This window comes from Sander vitreus, chromosome 21, assembly GCF_031162955.1.
Source record: "Sander vitreus isolate 19-12246 chromosome 21, sanVit1, whole genome shotgun sequence".
Lineage (NCBI taxonomy): Eukaryota > Metazoa > Chordata > Actinopteri > Perciformes > Percidae > Sander > Sander vitreus.
In genome coordinates, this window is record NC_135875.1 from 17746247 (window position 1) to 17767267 (window position 21021).

General features: G+C 41.4%; 1 protein-coding gene across 1 annotated transcript; it reads left to right on the plus strand.

The window, feature by feature from the left end:
- Window positions 1-75: 75 nt before the first annotated feature.
- On the plus strand, window positions 76-20801 carry ubald1a (UBA-like domain containing 1a). The gene is made up of 3 exons (XM_078279281.1): window positions 76-350; window positions 1054-1113; window positions 18492-20801. Exons 1-3 carry the CDS (start codon window positions 243-245, stop codon window positions 18807-18809), a joined length of 486 nt encoding a protein of 161 aa, XP_078135407.1. The 5' UTR covers window positions 76-242; the 3' UTR covers window positions 18810-20801.
- The last annotated feature ends 220 nt before the right edge of the window (window positions 20802-21021 follow it).

The following is a 21021-nucleotide window of genomic DNA, read 5'->3' on the forward strand; positions in this document are numbered from 1 at the left end:
CCCTCCGCTTGCAGCATACAAATCCCACCGGCGATGTCCTCATTTGATTGGCTGCGCCCTTCTGTCAATCACGTAATGCTCCTTCCACTACCGCTCCTACAGTAAATATTTGTGTTTGCTCAACCGGCTGTAATGGTGGACGACTGAGGCAGAGAAACGGAATACAACTAGAGTGACGAAAGAGAGGAAAAACGTTTGTTTTAGAGCCAGTCGCCGCGAGTAGGACACGGGCTTCGTCGAAAATGGATGAACTCAAACATCAAGTCATGATTAACCAGTTCGTCCTGACGGCGGGTTGTGCGGCAGACCAAGCGAAGCAGCTTTTGCAAGCGGCACATTGGCAGTTCGAGGTAACGTTAAAAGAAAAAGAGAAAATTATAAAAGCTTCAACGTTAAGAGTCGGCGGGGTAACGTTAGCCAACGTTTATGTCTGACCGACCGTTAGTTTTCACTGGAGCTTTCCTGTCTGCCTCTCGCCACTTTTCAAGCTCTTGAAATTCAACACAAAACAAAGCGTTAGCTAGTGTAAGGTATGTCTTTTAGGTGGCCAGAAGTCGACCCACTTTCTAACCAGAACTTTTGCCGTATTTAGCTAAAGTAACGTTAACGTTATAGACGTGCTTTAGCCAGACTAAACCAGTAGGGAATACACAGGGCGACGCGTACAGCTAGCATATGCAATTAGCTAGACTTTAGTCTAGATTAAATACTATAATCCGACACATGACAGCAGTGTACAGACGAGGCCAGTGAGTGTTGTTACGCAATAAAGATGACCGTCGTGTTGTATTGACTAGCCTAACGTTACTAAAGAGTAGGCTACTTCATTGTTTAGTCTGCGGTGAACGGAATATAGATTTTGCTAGTAATGTAACATTTCATTGGGCTTCCCTGCAAGCTCTCTGTTCTGTATTGTTTGATTTTTTTTAAATTAAATATCGACACAGAAATGTGCATGTTTGGACGAATTATTTGCTCCTAACTCAATGCATTTACCTGAAACATAAACCATTGTCACCAAAATGTCATTCATGTTCTGTGTTTTTATTGTAGACTGCCCTCAGTGCCTTTTTTCAAGAAACAAATATTCCGTACGGCCATCATCATCAAATGGTGAGTGTGAGGAGGAGCGGGGTGATGATAATATACTTGTTCATTCTGTTTATCTAATAAGAACAAACCTAATTTCGAGCTAGTATATCTTTAAGAATACTGTGTTGTTTTTGGTGGGATGGGGGAGGATAAACAGCCCTTATAGGCCAAGAGGGATGATGTTGTACTAACAATAACAAAGCACATGTCGGCCATGTTGCGAGCTTCCAGAAATAAACACACAGGCAGGCATGCAGCAGCAGCAGCCACAGAGCGAGAGAGAGAGATTTGTGTGTAGTGTATGTGTGCGAAGAAGAGGGAGAGAGGAAGATAGAAGCAGATTTATGAAATTTGTCATTGTATCAACTGAGGTGCATAATGGAAGGAATGGCCCCTCAGTTTCTGGGTAAGACAAAAAAATTCCTTCCTGGAAGAGGACAGCTGCCGCTCACAAATATAGAGATCCTTATTTAGTTGCATTTGCCTCTGGTTATTCAGACATTTCCCCTGATTGGGTTGTTGCTGACACAACACATTGGGGACTTTTAGGGGCAGACAAACCCGAGGAGAGTAAACTGGAAGGCGTTAGGACACTGCACATACGCACACATAGGGCTTGAACATTATGAAACACTAGCACTATTTGGGCTTTTAGCAGCAGCCCACTTTGACAGCACACAAGTCTTTGTTTGCAGCTGCATGCATGGCAGCATCCAGCCATAGCTGCCCTTTGGAAGAGCCTGACATAGACGTGAGGGGATTTGGGGCATAACTGTTGATCATTTTTAAGCTCACACTGTTTGTTTGTGTGTGTATGTGTTGGCTCACTGTTTGTGTAGCAAAGATGGTCATCAAAGTGCTAAAAATTGTTTGCATTTCTACAGGAAAGTAAGGAACATTGGGATAAAAGCGGATTTGATATAGCCCCGGAGTAGTGCAGTATCGCCAGTCAGAATCAAAACGTCTCACACTGATCTGGATCACTTTTATAGCCGCTTTATTAAAAGAAAAAAAAAAGCCAGTCCTTCTACATCTGATCAGTAAATAAGAGCATCTCTGTTCTCTATTTAGCTCATGAAATGTCTCACTTTAATTTAGAGAGTAAACAATCTGCCAAGAGCTGTTCTATTCTGTCTGCCAAATAGGGCTGAGCTTGATTGCTGCAGACACTGGATAATGGAAGTCGGAACGCACTTACGTGTGTTTGTGGTGTTGTTATAGACATGTTCTTGAGCAATCACAAGTTTACGTTCCCTTTTTATGCACATGCCTCTGCGTACCTAGCATGCATGCATTTGTATTTTGTGCGTGCACAGAGTGGGTGTTTGTGTGTGTGTGTGTGTGTGTGTGAGTCACAACAGTACTACAATAGGGCAGCGTGTCCAACCTTCCTGCAGCTTATCAGGCCACAGTGCTCGTTGGTTTACAGATCTAATCCACTTTGCTCCCACTCTCACACACTGTCTCTCTTCAGTTTAGAGTAAACGTGAACAACATTTGGTTACATTTCTGTTGCACATGCTGTTTTGTCACTATGTTGCAACACAAACTGAACTCATCCTTGAGATTGCTATTTTGGCTAGCAGCCTCGCTCCAGCCCCAATGGCCCCAACAGATTGCCTGTAGACATGCAGTTCTTGGCAGCATGGCAGGTTTAGTACGTCATGTGGGTCAGTTAGTTTATGGATACTGTTCAATGAGCTTGTTTATGCTATTGTTTTTGAGGCCCAACAATGTATGAAGCTGAATGTGCTGTACCAAATACCTTTCCCTTTTAACTTTGGCATCATGGGAAATAATAAACTATCTTGGGTACAAAAGCACTGTTGTAAAAGAAATACATCATTTGTGTGTTGTGTGTCAGAGGTTTATACTCTGTATTAAATATCAAATAGTGAGGTGAGGTGAGCTAGCCTACTCATCAGTAAAGTCTTGTATAATGCCCTGGAGGGCGGAGGATTTAGATAAAGCTCTTGTCATTATATTTCCTTTTTAGTAGCGATCGCAGACACAGGGGAGTGCCTGTGCTTTGGCTCATAATGTAAAAGAGCTACAATCTCTGCACAGACACGCATTTAGACTGTTTGTTATTGTCTACAGTTGTGTATGTAAAGTACATGCATTTCAGTTAAAGCCATACAGCCAGATGATGGCACTTGAACAGATTGTCCAATTATCTCTGTTTTTGTTGACACCCAGACACCTAAACTCTGCAACCCCTCCCCGTCTACTGCCCGTTTTCTCCTCGACACACACAGTGCCTTTACTAACACTGCAACCACAACACATTCCTACAGGATGCAATGCTCACACCGGCCCAAAATGGACCCTTTTACAGCACAGGGTGCCGCTGTAACTAAAAACACAGCACCCTGTATCTTTCTTTAGATTACACGCTATCACTCCTCTTGCCTTCCTCCCTCGCTAACTCGGTTTCTTTCTGTTTACAGAAATAGACTAAACATAAGGCTCTAGAACTCAATTCTGACATTTATGTTTCCTGTTAGATACTTTTATAGTCATGCCCATCCTTATCTTGTTTTTGCATTAATCTCAAAGCAGTTACTAACCCCCAGAAGAAGCATATCGGCATGTTCACTCACACTTGGAATGCATGAGTTGTACAGTGGTGCTCATAAGTTTATGAACCCATGCTAAAGTTGACTAAAAAGAGGAATTAAAAAAAAAAAGCATCTTTTGGAAATCGATCTTAATGCCTTAATTAAAAAAAAATAGGAAAAACACAGGGGGCATAAGTAAGTACACCCCTATGTTAAATTCCCATAGAGGCAGGCAGATGTTTATTTTTAAAGACCAGTTATTTCATGGATCCAGGATACTATGATCCTGATAAAGTTCCCTTGGCCTTTGGAATTAAAATAGCCCCACATCATCACATACCCTTCATCATACCTAGAGACTGGCATGGTTTTATTTCAGTTAGCCTAATAGCTGGTTTGATTTGCATTGAGAGATGATCTTATGGAAAGTACCCCATGCCAATCTCTAGGTATGATGAAGGGTATGTGATGATGTGGGGCTATTTTAATTCCAAAGGCCAAGGCCATTATTCATTCACAAAGAAAATTGGTGTCCTTAAAGGTTGGATTTTTCCTATTTTTTAAATTAAGGCATTCAGATCAATTTCCAAGAGATGATTGTTTTTATTCCTTTTTTTAGTCAACTTTAGCATGGGTTCATAAACTTATGAGCACCACTGTATTTGCGTTGCTTCTGGCAGTTTAATGCTAATCACACTTAGCAAATATTATGCACACATTCTTATACCCCTGACTTTTTTGTTTATATACATACATACTCTAGGAATGTGCCAACCTCATTTTAAGGCCTTTTTTTTAAACTAATTGTGCATATAAAGTCTGAGTTATTTCTGATACTTCTTACACAGTTGGAACGCCAGTTGTCAAAAATGCTCTTCCGGTGTGCCCTGGTAACTCACCTGGTTGAGCGTGCCCCATGTACAAAGGCTCAGTCCCTACTTCAGTGGCCCTGGTGCGATTCTGACCCACGGCCCTTTGCGGCCCATCATCCCCCCGCCCCCTCTCTCCCCCCTCTCCTGTCTTCAGTCCTGCTGTCCTATCCAATAAAGGCCAAAAAGCCCAAAAATAATCGTTAAAAAAAACGCTCGTCTACATTGTCTCCTCAGTGAAGAATAATAATAGACAGACAACCATTGGTCATGTGAAAGCAAAAATGTTTTCTTGAGTGCAAGAGAAATATTTCCTTGGAACTAGATGACCATGAGCAGCTTTGGGAAATATTTCATTTCTTCATGGTTTTTGAATGATCAGATCTGGACGGTGTTAACACTGACGCTTTACACTTATATCAGTGTTTCCATGATTAATATCTCTCCATGTGGGGCACATCCAGCCACAATAAAGTGAATGAATCCTCATGTGAGCACAGAGCAGGAAGTAGCCAAGCTGGATGACTTCCACTGCTGTCTGGAAACATGTGACCCCGTCATGTGACTAAGCAAAGAAACAACCTAACTAAGCCACAAAGCCTGCTTCACATCTGTGTAATTTCTGCCAGTGGTACAGCTATTTAAAAATGTATACGGTGAGGTCCTCATGAGACGGCCCTGCAGTAACGTCAGGTCTGTGGTGTTATGTTGAAGTATGTTGTCTTATCTCCAGAATATTTCACATTCTCCTTTTCTTCTTGAATCACATCTCAACGTGTACAGTACATCTCCCTCCGGTTCTCACTCTGATTATGTTTCATATTGGTGTAAAAAAAGAAAAACACTTCTAGTTCTTGTTTTAGCTCCCATTTCTTTTTACTTTTTTAGCTCTCTCTTGGAAAGTCGTATTACACTCTAAAATGTTGTCAAGGTTCTGTAGATCTGGTCTTGTCCTTTTGTAGACTTGAAATGAACAAATTAGCAAAATATAAGCAGTAAGTGTGTGATCTTCTTCTGTATCCATTTAAAGAACTGCTACTGCCGGGCACAGCGCAGCCTGGCCTACATACTGAACCCACAGAATTCAAAAAAACATTTTTTTTAATGATCACCTTTTATTTATTTAATTATTTATTTATTTATTTATTGTGCTGTAATTGCGGTTCGTCACTGACATCACGCACAAGGTAAATGAAACTAAGATTTTATGAAGGGCAACGTTCACTACCAACTGACCGGGCACAGTGACGTAGCAGAATAGCATTGGGTACTGCAAGGCAATGATACAAATGGGCGTGAGGTTGTTGAAAGACTGTTTCCTGGCAATATAAACCCCGTAGGAGAAAGGAGGAGGGGGTGTGTGTGTGTGTGTGTGTTTGAGGGGGTGTTTTTGGTAACTGCAAACATTTGGTTTTGGTGTCCGGGTGTGGCTTTAAGAAAGATTTTTAGGAATCCTAACTTTTCTCATCCATGTAAGATTTCACTGAGATTTGAAGTGTGTGGTGTGCCCATGCAGAAAAGCAGAGGTATAATTACCTTTCATAAATCATCATGTGATAACATGGAAGACTGTCTGCTTCTATTTCTCTCTGTCTCAGCCTCTATCCGCTCATCATCACAATGCAAAGGGATGGAGGAAGGCTAACCAAAGTATATAAAGGACACTTGGATTGTTGTCTAACTAGCAGTGAGGAATCAATGGAAACAAGTGAGGAAGGGTTTGGCTCGTAAGGTGAAATAGGCTAATAGCAAGGCAATGCCAGGTATTTGGGTAGAAGATACAATAACACAGTGCTGCTTTGTGTCTCTGCCACAAAAGAAACAAGGTGTTCTCTGTCCAGCTGCAGCCATTGCTTAAAGAAGTTTATTAAGTGCATAATGAGGTGACATCCAGGTTGTTTCCTCCCATTGTTTGTATATTTAAGTCTGTTTCATTATGTGTGCACACTTAAATCCCCTGGGTGTGCACGCAGCAGTGTTTCTCAAATGCAATCATGTCTAGATCTGTTACTGTTGTGAATGGGTGTGCATGCATGCATCTGTGCCAGAGAGAGTGTGTGTGTGTGTGTGTGTGTGTGTGTGTGTGTGTGTGTGTGTGTGTGGTTGTCTGTACCCGTGTGTTGTACAGCCATGCCAAGCAGTTCGCCACATCTGAAGAGGCTTGGCCTGTGCTCTGCATGTTCCAGCGTGTTGCCCTGCTTGTTTCCAGGAGCATGACTTCCCAGAACCCTAACCACACACACACACACAGGAAGCTTGGCTCAAGGGACTCTGGGAATAGGAATCCATGTGGGATGGCTGTAAGGACCAGATGTGTTTATGAGCATTGGAGTTAGATTGAGTTTCACACTGATTCTTGGAGTCACTGAGCCCACACACACACACACACACACACACACACACACACACACACACACACACACACACACACACACACACACACACAGGGGTTTGGCCTATGGTGGAGGAATGACAAGCAGCAGTGCAGCACATGGGAACCTTGTCTGTTGCATTAAGGGAGTGTTGTCACATTGCGTCTCCCTGGCCTGTTTTCTTAGGTTAGCTGTCGTGCTGCAGCCAGTCTCAGCTCACCTTACTGATGCTACCTAGTCCTACTATTTCTATGCTGTCACTTCCCTCAGCTTTATCCATCCCTTTCCTGCTTTTTAACTCACGTTCATGACCCTTGACTTATAACTAGTCCCTGTTTAATCCTCCTTTCGCTTAGCTCTACTCTTCAATTCCTACATTTAAATCTCTAAATATTGATTTTGATTATCCTATGTTATAGTGTTCAGTGGTTCAGATTGAATTGAAGCTGACACTGATTAGAAAACCTAATACATGGACTGCATGTGAAGTTAAAGGAAAAACTAAATTTGTTCTACAGTGTATGCATAGCCTTGAGAAAGATATCTTTTGGAAAGCTGTGTTTGCATCACACTTGTGTTTTTTTCTCCCTCACTATGACCTTTTGGCCTAGTAGTTTCTGTTGCCAGACTGTTACTAGTCGACAGGGCCAAACTCCTTTTTCTAGATATGAGTAGGCCACTGAACACCTATTGTTAGCCTGTTAGCCATTGTTGTGAGCAGGGCAGTGTGTGCAGTTGTTCAAACAGAACACATGCTCTACTCAGTCCCAGTTCTCCTATCTTCTGTCAAGTGCTGCTTTCTTTTTCTGTTCTTTTTCTGTCATTGCTCCTATCTTTTTTTAGTTTTTTAATTCTCCTTCTTATACAGTGCGATAACACAGTTTAAAACAGAACACAGCCCGGCTAATGATCAACTGAGTCCCTTGTGAGCACAAATCCAACAACGTCTCAGTGTGTATAAAATATTAACTCACACATAGACATACACCGACTTAGGCCTCAGCTGCTGGACGTTGGGCGAGGACGAAGGAGCGAGGAAGGGAGGGGACGGTCACTTGAAACATTCAGCAGCACCTGTCAACCTCCTTTATTTAGGTTCCAGCCCCTCCCATTAAAAACCTACTGTTAGTGAGCTATGTGATGGAATAATAAAAACGGAGACACATATTTGCATGTCTGGTTTAGATATGATGTGGTTGTGCTGATTTGTTGACACTAACTAGTGCCAAATCTCCACTGTCTACTGTTATGTGAAGGAATGGCAGTTTCCCATGCACAGCTTGGAGAGGATGTTGGCAAACAGATTGATGAAGGTCTTGTTGTTTAGTGTTTTTTTCTTACAATCAGTACCTGAGTTAATTGTGGGATACCTCTGAATTATTTAGAAGTATTTGTGGCATTTGTTGAAGTATTATGAAGTTGTCAATATATTAAGCTAGCAGTTGTTTCACTTGTTTTAGTTTTCTATTATCAGTTGTTGCCGTAAGAACGGTTAATGCTCCCTTTATAACACATGGTCAAATAATCTGTTGAAACAGTGAATTTGCAGGTTCTTTAAAGGTCAAAAAAATGTAATTAAATAATTTGCTTTAAGGCCTTAAAGAGGCTACAATCGACTTTTTGATGATAACAGTGCATCAAATAACATGAAAAGTGAAAAGGGGTTGCTTGCAGTGATGAATCTACACAGAATGATCCTGAGTCTGCAGCTCCCCTGGTTTAACAGAGTTTCAGCTTGTTGTTAAGCGTTGATGTTTTCGTTGGTGATGCAGACTAATGCAAAGCATATGCTGGTTTGCCTGACATTGTTAATATTTTAATTTGTTTTTTTTAATAGATCTCAAATTGAATTGCAAGTATCATTAAAAACATAGCAATATTTATTTAATCACTCATTGCTAGCATAGTTAGTAGTAGTACTTGGTAGTAGATTAGTTGCATTGGGATTCAACCGCAGACCTGCAGCTCCAAAACAAAAGCAGTGCTAGGCTACATACTATTTAAACATTTAACAGGCAGGCAGAATCATGTACAGTTAATTCAGCAATGGTTTATTCAGCCTGCCGTTTCTCCTTTTATTCCATCTTTTGCTCTGCCTCCTGCTTTGCCAATAGCCCCCTCATTCCCCATCTCTCATTTTCTGTTGGTTTCACCTAATTTTTCTTTTTCTTTCACTGTTTTTTTTTCTTTTTTTTTTTTTTACTCCTATTAACTTTAATCTGTCATGCCTTTCCATTTTGTCCTCATTTCCACAATCCTCACAGGGCATCAGTCAGATTCAGCCTTCCCATTACATTAATGACTGTACAAAAAACAGTAGCATTAGACTGCAGTCACATCTACAGTATGCCATTTGTTTGATCCATGAATGGGAAAAGTTTATTTTTGTTGTTGTGGTTTATTGAGGTTTTCACTGCCAGATTACAAGTAAATCCGGCCGTGAATGCCAGTAATTGAATGCCACATGGACTCACAAGTTTGTTTGTTTATTGGACAGAGTCTTGGTAATATTTTGAGGTTACATATATTGGGAAGCACATTGTCAGAGCATCTAATTCCTGTTCCCGTAATCTTAGCTAAACAAGATGGACTTGTCTGTGCTCTTTGCCAGTAATTTGATATATTGAGGAGGCATTTCATATCACCAGTTTAACCTCCATTTGTCTTGTTAATCTTACCATGGCCAACATTCATACTCTTTGGCCAATACATTTTTTTGCTTTTTGGTGTTTGTGTCAGTTTTCATGTCTAACATACTGTATTGCAGCCCTCTTCGAAGTGGAGAGACCTGCATTGTCAGTGTTGTCAGGTTTGAATGGCATTGTTTTCACATGCCCAAACAAAAGGAGCGTATATTTCATGATGTATATAAACATTCATGACGTGAAATGTACCCAAGACTAGTCCAGAACTGATGCTGGTGAAACCCAAGCATCCTCCCACACAACCAGCACGTAGCACCAGTTAAAAGAGGCACTCAACTGTTTGCCTCTCCTGTCCACATCTTGCTACTCTTTTTTTCTTTTCTTTTTTTTCCTCAACCTTGAATTTATTTAGACCTGACTCCATGTTCTTTTTAAGTATTGTACAGCTTCACACCCCTGAGCTGCCCATTATTAGTCACAGTTTCAGTGGGACAGTGTGCTATTGGTCAGTTCCAATAACATTGCTGAAAGACAAGCAGAGAGGACCCATCAGCATTGAGTAAAATGCTCCCAGAGTTGAGGGTAACGACGTGGCCTGTCAGATGAGAAGAGGAATGCTTTGATATATGTACAACACAATGTGGAGCTGTGACCCCAGGTTGTCTCTTATTATAGAAAAACAAACAAAAACATTTTTGCCACATTATTAACATAATTATATTAAGCAACAAACAAAATACAGAGTTCCTCAAACCATACATTGCCCTGGGGTTAACCAGATGACCAAATAAGGATTTTGAAGTGTGCATGCCTGTTGGCTATAATGGAGACCCCTCGTCTTGTTTTTGCAGTTGTACACCATGTGTTATTTTGCATGTTGACAGACCAGCTGTGGTGAAGAAACATTTTCTGACCAGTCATCGTCAGCATGTGTTATTTTGATACCTGAACTCCAGATATCAAATTTCATAACTTTCTTCAAAGGTTTGGGAACTGGCTTAAAACAAGTCCACAAATTGATACACACAGGAATAAACTAATTCCAAAACTCATTTATTCATTTGTCGATTAAGCTCCTAAATAGTTGCAGATAAAAGCCATAACAGACCTGGGTTTACGATGGGGATTTGCAGATTGTTATTGTTGTGCTTGTCATCTCTGCACTGATACTTATTTGTTTTTGTTTTTATTATTTGTTTTTGAGTAACTTTTAACTGCACTGTGTCACACCATGTTGTGTTTTACACACCATTAGGGCCATACTATGTTTTTTTTTTTTTTTTGCATGGTATTGTACAGTATCTGTTGTACATGTTGTCTGTGTTTGTTTTTTATTAATGGCTGCAGCAGGGGTTAAGTGCCCAAGACAAATGTCCCACCTTGTTGGACAATAAAGTTAATCTTGATCTTGATGTTGGCAACAACTTCATTTGTTTTTGGTGTAAGACAAGTGTCCTTTTGCATGTAGTCAGATTTATGGGGAAGAGTATTCTTTCAGCAATAAAGCAGTATAATCTGCTGACAGGTTGTCCAGAAACTTCCAGTAAGCTCGGGGCTGCATGCTTCGCCGTGATTCTCGTGTCTCACAGATCTCTCAGCACAGTTTGCTGTTAAGTGCTGACTTACAGTGTGTGAAGCCACAGACCGGAGGAGGAGGGAGAGGAAGTACTGGGAGTGGGAAGTGAGAGAAAGAAAATTGAAAAAAAAACATCTTCTAGGTTCATTCTAATGTTCTTAGCAGAGAGAATGATGGAGAAAAATGAGTTTGGTTTCGGTCATAAGTATTGTTTTGCATGCTCATGCTTCAAACTCACACCATAAGTTTGAAGCATGCACAAACCCGACCCAGGCTCACGTTGAAGGCTACATGGAGATGAAGGCGCCCGCCTCTGGCCCCTCCACTCCTCTCACATGCATTCGGCATGCATTCGTTATTGAAACACTGACTGACAGGCTACTGAACACTGTTTATTGACAGTAACATGACTGCAAGAAAAAAAAAAAAAACTGTTGTAGTGTGGTAACTGCGACAGCCCTAGCTTTGACCAGATTTGGCTTTTGACATTGGGAAATATTAAGAATTTAAAACAATGACAATACTATAAAAATGTCCAATATTAGCTGGAACTTGCTCAGTATTACTTGAATTTGACATTCTTGGTCAATAAGGAAGTCTGTTTATTTGCTTCAACCACGTTAATGGAAACAAGCAGATCACATTTAATTTATATCAAAATTTGTCTTAGAATTACTGACAGCTGTACGAAAACATCCAGATAGAGATGGAAGTGAGAGGAATAAGAGTGTGTGTGGTGCGTGGGGTAGGAGCACTGAGGTAAACGTTGCATGGAGGTCAGTTGGGTGCACGAGACGTAACTGGACCCTCTGCACAAGTATGCAAGAGGATGGAAAACTTTTTTTAAGCCTGGCACATACACACACTTGATAGTTCTAAAGAATGTGGTCGGTTAGACTGGAAATAACTCCAGCTCATCGGTTTGTGGACGCACACACATACAGTATGTACACAAACGGAGGAGTGTTTAAGGTTTGTGGAGCTTCACCGCAGGCCCGGGCCAGGCATGTTTAGAGTGCTCGCTGCCTGGCAAGCCTTGCCTTCTTCCTGCTGGGCTCAGCAAACAGACTTGAAGAGAGGGTGGACAGGGCCGGGCCACTGTGACCACAGAGCCAGTCCTGCCTCAGCCCCATCCCGTCAACGGGAGATCTGCACTGCTTCCTCATATCAACAGTCGCCATGGCAACTCCTCTCTGTTGCCTCTGTTTTGAACACAATCTCAATTATTCGCCCTATCTCTCCATCTGTGCATCTTGAATACATGGTTAGACCTATTTGCTGTAACACACTTTCTGTTGTATGTACTGCTGCATGCACTTAAACACATGTAGCCTACTACTAGATGCAAATCTGTCCTTGTTAAGATAGTAAATGTGAGACAGAGTAAAATTAAAAAGTACACATTACATATTGAAAACAAAAATAAAACAGTAAGGCAATTAGTATAAAGACAAAGATTAGATGGACATTATTGTAAAAGTATGTTTAAAATGATTTTTGTATCAGTCAAGACATCCATGACTGACATGAGTTTGGTAGGAACACACACACGCACACACACACGCACAGAAAAAACACTACAGTAGTTGGTTACATATACTGCTTTATTCCTTTCTTGCCCAGTTAGTGTATATTTAGCCAATACAGTATTTGCACACAGATAATTCCCTGCTGATTGTCCATGATGGAGTCAGTAATGGTTGCTTGCACAGTTTTGTAGTTTTATTTCCGTGTAATGCCAAACATTTGGCCTTCCAACATGAGATTACAAGACACTGCTATATATCAAACCTCAAAATAACATAGAACATGCACCTCAATTATCAGTTACAACATTATATGTACTTTTAAATGGAATATTGATGAGAGAAAAAAAATCCAAATAATAGCCAGAGAAAGAACAGAAATGCAACTAAGTTTATCTTTGTCATCTCCAAGTAACTGGCTGATTTAAATGTTAACAGCCAAATCAGTCATTGTGCATCATCCATATTTATAAAAACAGTTTCTGTTTTTATCTTGCCATACAAAGTATTGCTTAGTTCCTATTAAAAAGTACAGTAGTAAATAAAATTGAACAAATTGTCCATTTCATGTAGATACCACATGGGAAAAAAAATCCCCTTTTCTACTTCCAGACTGACATAACATAAGGCCCCGTTTACACGAATACGCTCGTGGGTGCGAGTGTGTGTATGTATGTGTGTGTGTGTGTTTGTTAGTGCCGTGTGTGCATTGTTTGGAGCAATAACTCAACTGCCTCGTCTCAACAAAATTGTCAGCTTTTGTTGTTCGCTTCGCGGTTACTAGGAAGAGAAGTAGAAGGCGCACGGACTTGGTGGTGTTGTGTGGCAGTGCTTCACACTACCACCTAGCCGCCTGGCGTGCATACTACATTGAATTTCGCACACTTTTGCGTCACCATATGCACAAAGATTTCCCCCCCAAAACTCTCGTCTAAACGCAGAATAGAAAGTGAAAACGCAATGCCACTTTCGTGTTTTCTCTTCAGATCGTTTCCGTCTAAACATAGCCTAAGTAACAACATACCACATTTTAACCTGGCAAATAAACATCTTTGCTTCTCTAAACAAATTATATTCATTTCAATTCAGTTTTATTTATAGTATTAAATCATAACGAGTTATCTCGAGACACTTTACAGATAGAGTAGGACTAGACCACACTCTATAATTTACAAAGCCCCAACAATTACAATAATTCCCTCATACAACATAAACAACATATGTTATCATCCTAAATGTACAGTTTTGATTTAGTCTATATATCATAAGCCCACAGCTAACTAAATTTAAACCCACAGTTGTAAAACGATGTACACACGTCTTTCTTCCATATAAAGTGACCCATTCCATAACTACACATATCTCCCAGTGAACCTCACATGGTTCACATCCCATAGTGCTGGTATGTGTGTGACACAACTGCAAACCCTCTGTAGACACTCTTAACGTCAACATGTGTGTGTGTGTGTGTCCAGTTAGTAATTCTTCTCAAAATGAAATATTAACCCACTTGTTGCAGCCCAAGTGCCCGTCAGTTGTCCAACAGCCAATTGGATTTGAGCCTAAGTTTACACACACCGGTCTCAGCAGCTCTTGCAGTATTTTTGGCTGGACACAAGCAAGGCGGGGCCAGTCCCATAAACACCAAAGTCTGCCACGCACTGACTGACTGACTGATGAAGTTGCTGAGTGATATAGTTACGCCATTGGTCGGTCAAGTGTTGGAGTTTTCCCGTTGCTCTTTAAAAATTGGCGCTGGTAACGTCTTTGCCTCCGCTATCAATGAACAACTTCCCTAATACATACACTGTTGTTGTTGTTGCTGCTGTTGTTGCTGTTGCTGCTGTTGTTGCTGCTGTTGCTGCTGTTGCTGCTGCTGTTGCTGTTGTTGCTGTTGCTGCTGTTGCTGTTGCTGTTGTTGCTGCTGCTGTTGCTGTTGTTGCTGTTGCTGCTGTTGCTGTTGCTGTTGTTGCTGCTGCTGCTGCTGCTGCTGCTGCTGAGCAACGTGTTTGTTACCAGGGCTGCCAACTCTCACACACTGACCGTGAGACTCGCGCAATTTCCACTTTTAAAACAAAATCATCTCCCCGGCAGCACTGACAGTTTGGGAATCCTATAGAGCATTTTCCTCAGAGAAAATGTATTGTTGTCTGGGACTTGGGACGGAAATTACTTTTTGCAGTTTAGTTTTGAACCTGAACAATCACTTTCATAGCAGATGGAACAGATACCTGCTGCCTTCTGATGGCTGTAAACTGAGTCACCCGTGTAAAGGAAAGGCCTTCGGTATAGTACTACTAACTGTCATGACAGACGGAGCTTGATTCTGCCTAGCTGGCATTAATGCCATAACTGCTAGTTGAAATATCTGCATTATTATGTTTTAGAATAATTACACACAGTGATTGAAATAGGACAATCACATTTTAGATGAGTAATCCAGAACAACAAATTGTTAAATAAAAGCATGATTATATTGTTGCATTTATTAAATTACAGCTGTCGTTTATTATTTGACTCAAGCATAGCTTAACTGTGTCATATGATATGCTACTTATTACACATTAAGAATAAATATTACTGGGACTACTATGTAGATGAACATTTAATATCTAGGAATTCACATCATATAGACTGACTTTTTTTGTAACCGCTTGGCCACAATTGTGCACATTCACCATACACGGTCCAGCCACATACTAGGTTTCCACCTTGACTTGTTCTGTCATTGCCTCAGTGCAGCGAGAGTTAATCTGCTACTAGGCTGCTTAATACACACACACAGGGAAAACACACAGTAACCTGCTTCCTCAGTATGCTGCACCAGAGCAACGGGGTTAACCTCTGTGTAGGAAACCATGTGGAGTTTTCACCACTGATGCCGTTTTCTCTGCTTTGACGATACGCAGGTCATGTACTTGATTACAGAACGCTTGAAACGTGACACTTGGGATTTATAATAACGGCAGATGTAATAATGCACATCCTATATTTGTGTCGCATTTGTTTGGGAGTGGAGGATATGATGTTTGTGGATCATCAATAAATACATGCCGACAGGTCTGGGGTCCGTTGGAGCTTTTGTTAGTGAGAAAGTGTCTGATAAGAAGAGATGGTCCGATACCATTTTTTGCTTCCCGATACCGATTCTGATACCTGAACTTGCGTATCGCCCGATACCGAGTACCGATTTGATACCAGTGTGTCATATATTTTATTATGTTTTATTTTATTATGTGTATACTACTATCCCTGTATGGATGTGACATGATTTCTATCTTTGTTGTCGGTCTGGCTCAGGTTAAACTCTTTGTGAAACATGAACAAACACAAACAATGAATGCCACAGAATTTTCTTTTTTTATCAAGTTTGACAGTCAGTTATGACGGGAAAAAGAACATAAATAAACTACTTAACGTAGATTTTCTTTAGGGCTTTATTACGTGGTATCGGATCAGTGCATAAACTCCAGTACTTCCCGATACCAGCGTTTTAGGCAGTATAGGAGCCGATACTGGTATCAGTATCGGAACATCTCTACTGATAAGCAGTCGGATCCAAACTCTGTCTTTGGACCAGATCCTCTTCCCTGTTGGTTAATACCATCCGCACCTCTGTCCAAGGTCCCCTGCAAAGATGCACACGCAACGTACCGACACTCGGAGGGGTGTTGTGTTGTATAATGAGTGGAGGAGTGCGAGGTGGGCAATTGTGAGACGGTTTTGTCATCAGCTTCCCTCTCCCATCTTTCCTGTCTTAGTCTTCTGTTAAATATGAAGCAAAAGCCAAACAATAAATATGTGCAAATGAAATGTAAAGTCTCTTAGCTGACTGCAGGTGTATATTTATACCTGCTCGTCTGTATCTGACTTACTCATCTATAAACTCATACACAAAGGTCTCAGTGGACAACCTGAAAGGTCATGTGTCGGCGGTTTCCATTCCTGGCCAGTAAGCAAGAAGGCCTCATCTATTGTTTTCTACCTGAGTACCAGTCACAGAGACCCTTAAATGATCACGCGGTAAAAAAAAAAAAAAAAAACAACCAGCAGCTTCCACCGCTGCTCGCCAAGAACAGGAAGGATTATAAAGGTCACTTCAGCATTCCAGGGTGCCTCTTTAATGCAGGAAACGGCTTCAGAGACATGAGCCAGCGTTTCCTGTCAGAGTGCACAGTGGACGCACTCACCTTTCATAACAGCGTGCCACTCTGAGAACCTCTTAACTCGGCCGGGCCCAGGCCAGCCTGGCCCCACACTGTACACAGGACTACCCTGCAAGCCGCAGCACTTTTAGGGGGCAAAGGGGTCCGATTACACTGGTGAGGAATGGTGCTCCTGTCACGCTGTTGTTTTTCTGAAGGCTGCTTGTGCGCTAAGGCTGCGTGTCAAAATCTGAGCATCCTGGGTGATGGAGCCAACGGTAGAATAGATACTCAGGGTCAGTCTGAGGTCTGGTTGTCGGTAAGGGAAATGTTTTTCCCCCAGCTTTTTTTTCCCTTTTCAGCATGTTAACATTTTTTGTCCAGTACTCATGTGTGACTACAGCTGCTGTTCCCCGTAGTTGATTCATGGAGCCGATGACTCCCAATTCCAGAATATGCCCGCCTTGAACAAACAACCTTGCATTTAACATTAAAATCACAGTTCAGTAAAGCTACATCTTGTAGGTTTCTGCACACAAACGGCATAATAGATGGTTAATGAGGTGGATTTGAGTTCAATCAAGGCTCAGATTCTGTCATGCCAGTTGTACTAAAATCCTAAGTAAATTTCATCTTATATAATCCTGGGAGTTGCCAAACAGTTTTCTTCCATTGCCCTGGTGATTTAGGGCTATTATTGTCATGTAGGTGCCTGCCCTGTTACTCTCTCAGCCCAGCAATTTTTAGATGACAAGCCACCTAGTTAAAACGTGGCTTCTCCTCTGCTTCCCTATGGAATACAGTAGGTTGTTGTTTTCCGGGTCACAAATGGACGGGGGCATAGAGGAGGAAGCAGGCCATGGAGCAGTGTGTGAGAAGCTGCGTTAGTGAGGATGAGGATGAAGGCTTACTATTTCTGAGCAGCCAAACTGGTCCAAAATGTTGTTCACATGGCCTGTCAGCTGCAGGCTGGTAGGTTGAGTGTTGTTTTTGGCACACGGGTGTATTGTGTGTCCTCGGGGAACGCCACTAAAGGAACTCCTGGCAGGCAGCAGGACAATAACAACTCTGGCACAAAGGAGGGTCGGAGCAGGTTAGAGCTCAGGGGATATATTAAGGCCAAGGAGACTTGGTGTGTCTTTTTGCTTTTTGTATATGTGTCCAGAAAGTAACGTTAGCTGTTATTCCCAGTGTGTGTCCAAGTGTATCAAGCCTACTAAATCAGATTGGACGCCATATTATAGTTGGAACAGGAAGTGGATCTAAACAAAGGACTATAATGTCATCATCAGGACCCTCTGGGGAAGCAAAGTGTGCATGGGAGTCCCCTAAATTCCCCTTTTAGTTATACAAAACAGTTTACTGCCTTTTGTGCAGTACCCCATGATGCAAATTGCTTAAGTAATAGTGTTTGTTGGCGTATGCCCATTTTCCGTGAAGCGTTCTTTAGCATGATTTTGATCAACCAGGTTTTGGTGTCGTTTTGTTGTTATAAAAGAGCAAAAAAAACTCTTTATAGCCTCACAATTTTACAGTGAAAGTCAACAGTCATATTGGAAGAAATCCATTATAGAAGACTGAAAGATACCTATTTCTCCACTGATAATATTATCAATAAAACAGAATGTGGTGCAGCAACACTTTAACTCACTCTAAAAAATCCTGAAACCTGCATTAATCATTCTCTTTCCCTCCTCATTCTTAGATGTGCACCCCAGCCAACACACCAGCGACGCCCCCCAACTTCCCGGACGCGCTGACCATGTTCTCCAGGCTGAAGGCGTCCGAGAGCTTCAACAGCGGCAGCGGCGGGAGTCCCATGGCCGCCTCCATGGCCACTTCACCCCCCCAGGTCGGTGGCTGGGGGGTCTCACCAAACGTACCTAATGTGCCGCAACCTCCACATGGACTCTGGACTCAGGGGCAGCCCCCCACGCAGCCCTGCCCTGCCTGGCCCACGGGCGTGAACCCCCACGCAGGTGCTGAGCAGAAGGCTAGTGTAGTGATGGAGGCTGAGAGATGAAGGGCAGCACAGGACTGAAAAGCCCTTGTTTCCCCCCCAGGGAGGGAGGGAAACAGGGGGATGAATGCGGGGAGGGTGGGAGATGATAATGGGTAGAAATGGGTTTTGGTCTTTTTCCCAAAATACGGATATGGATATGGAAATAGACGAAAGCTACGCAAAGAAACCAAGAAAAACTCAACGTGGACAATTTAAGAAGAGGAGAAAACCAATGCAAATATCAATACAAAAATAGAAGAAGAAAAAAAGACACACACACACACACATAGTAATAAGAGAGCAACTGAATTCTTTGTTAGTTTTTCCTAAGTAAATGCATAGAAAAGAAAAATATTATTGAACTAAAAAAACTTTTTTTTTTTTTTTTTAAATTGTCACGCCCAAGGATTGAATGTGATGTTCAAGGACATTCAAGGCAGCAAACTTCATTTTTAATTTTTTCAGCCAGTGTTTTTTTTGTCACTGGCATTCTGTGTTTCTGCAACTGTCTGTGCTGCATGAGGAGGAAGGAACTTTCAATGCAGTGTTTGAGACTCCAAAATCAACACGCACTTGTGTGTGAGTGTGTACGCATGTGAGCGGTTGGTCAGTGTGTAATCCAAAATGTATACAGACACATAAATATATATTCACACACACAAACAAATACACACACGCACACATTAGCGTTTAGAGGAAACACCTCCATACTGTCATCCCCATCGTTAAAGGTGGGACTTTTCTTACCTCACCTGGTGGTCACCTGACTTCTTTCAGCTAATCAGGGATTCTTCTTAAACCAACCGTTGCCGCCACAGGACATGTTTATAAAGGTTTTTTCTTAAAGGCAGCAGCCACTCTGGTTTATGCTAACTGATCCTTGCTGCAATGGCTTTTCCTGACACAGTTTTAAACCTGGACTCAGACAACATCTGTCCACTGTATACTTTTTTTTCTGGAGATTTGGGTTATTACAAGTAAAATGAGAAATCATTAATATAATATCGTTTATAATGCTAATTGTTCTGTTTTTGTTGAAAGGTTAAGGGAGGGGGCTTTGAAAATGGGTGGGACTTCAGGTTGATCTTTTTTTTTTTAAGTGAATCAAACGCAGTTAAAATGGCTACAGATCTAAAAGACAAAAACTCGACTACTCTACATCTTTGTAAACAGAATTGCCACTTTGCATGATGTGTTCATAACGTGCAACATCTTCTGTAGCAAACATACATGAGGTCGAGACATGTTTATGGGAGGGGGTGGAGTAAAAGATGAGGGTGGGGTGGTGGGTCTCATCCCCAATAGAGATGCAATAGATGAGTGTTTCTCTACAAAGACTCAAATCAGCAGTGTCTCAATGTAAAAGCAAAATTGGACATAGTGTTTTGTTAGATATGAGAAACAAAGAGAAGAAAATGGGTGTGGGGCAGCTTCGGGAAGCCCACCACAGACTATTTGGGGACACTACAGACTACTTTCAGATATACAGTATGTATATATACCCTCAGATACTGTACTACAGAGAATGTTTTTACAACATTAAGGTCTCTTATTTTTGACCGGTCCCTGGTCCATTGATACTGAGGGACAATTCAGGGATGGCCCTGACATATGGCAATATTTTAAATACAGGGTCTACCCCTTTTTTAGGTTTCTCCTGTTTGGATTATTTTTTTCATTCGATATAAGAAGAGAGAGAAGAGATATTTTGAATAGCTGAGGGTTTGTTTTTTTAAAGAGAAAAAAGAAATGGAAAATTATGAATATAATAATGAATAAATAAGCAACTTCCCTTTTTTATTATTTAGACTTAACTAATGTTTGAGTTCATCCTTTCCCATGCTTCATACTTTATTTGGTTAGATCAGAGCGTTTCTGGGTGGGCCTATTCCTAAATGGTTTCTCATGTATGTTTCCCCACTTGTATGAGACCATTCCCACAATATTTGTGGACTACCTGATAATTAACTTATCATTTTTGTGAACCTAAATAAATATTGTATGTCAACCTAATCGCCATGGTTTACTGCTGTGTGTGTGTGTGTGTGTGTGTGTGTGTGTGTGTGTGTGCACTTAACTATATTCGTGGGGTCCAAAAACCCGGGAGTCCAGTATACTTGTGGGGTCTGGACAGCTTTGTGGGGCCAAAATGCTGGACCCCACAAGTTTAAAGGGCTGTTTGAGGGTTAAGACTTGGTTTTAGGGTTAAGGTTAGGCATTTAGTTGTAATGGT

Excerpts from the sequence above, each read along its gene's own strand:
- ubald1a (XM_078279281.1), top strand. The coding sequence starts at position 243 with ATGGATGAACTCAAACATCAAGTCATGATTAACCAGTTCGTCCTGACG. Across the intron at positions 351-1,053 it reads CGGCACATTGGCAGTTCGAG|ACTGCCCTCAGTGCCTTTTT; the intron begins GTAACGTTAAAA and ends TTTTTATTGTAG. Across the intron at positions 1,114-18,491 it reads ACGGCCATCATCATCAAATG|ATGTGCACCCCAGCCAACAC; the intron begins GTGAGTGTGAGG and ends CCTCATTCTTAG.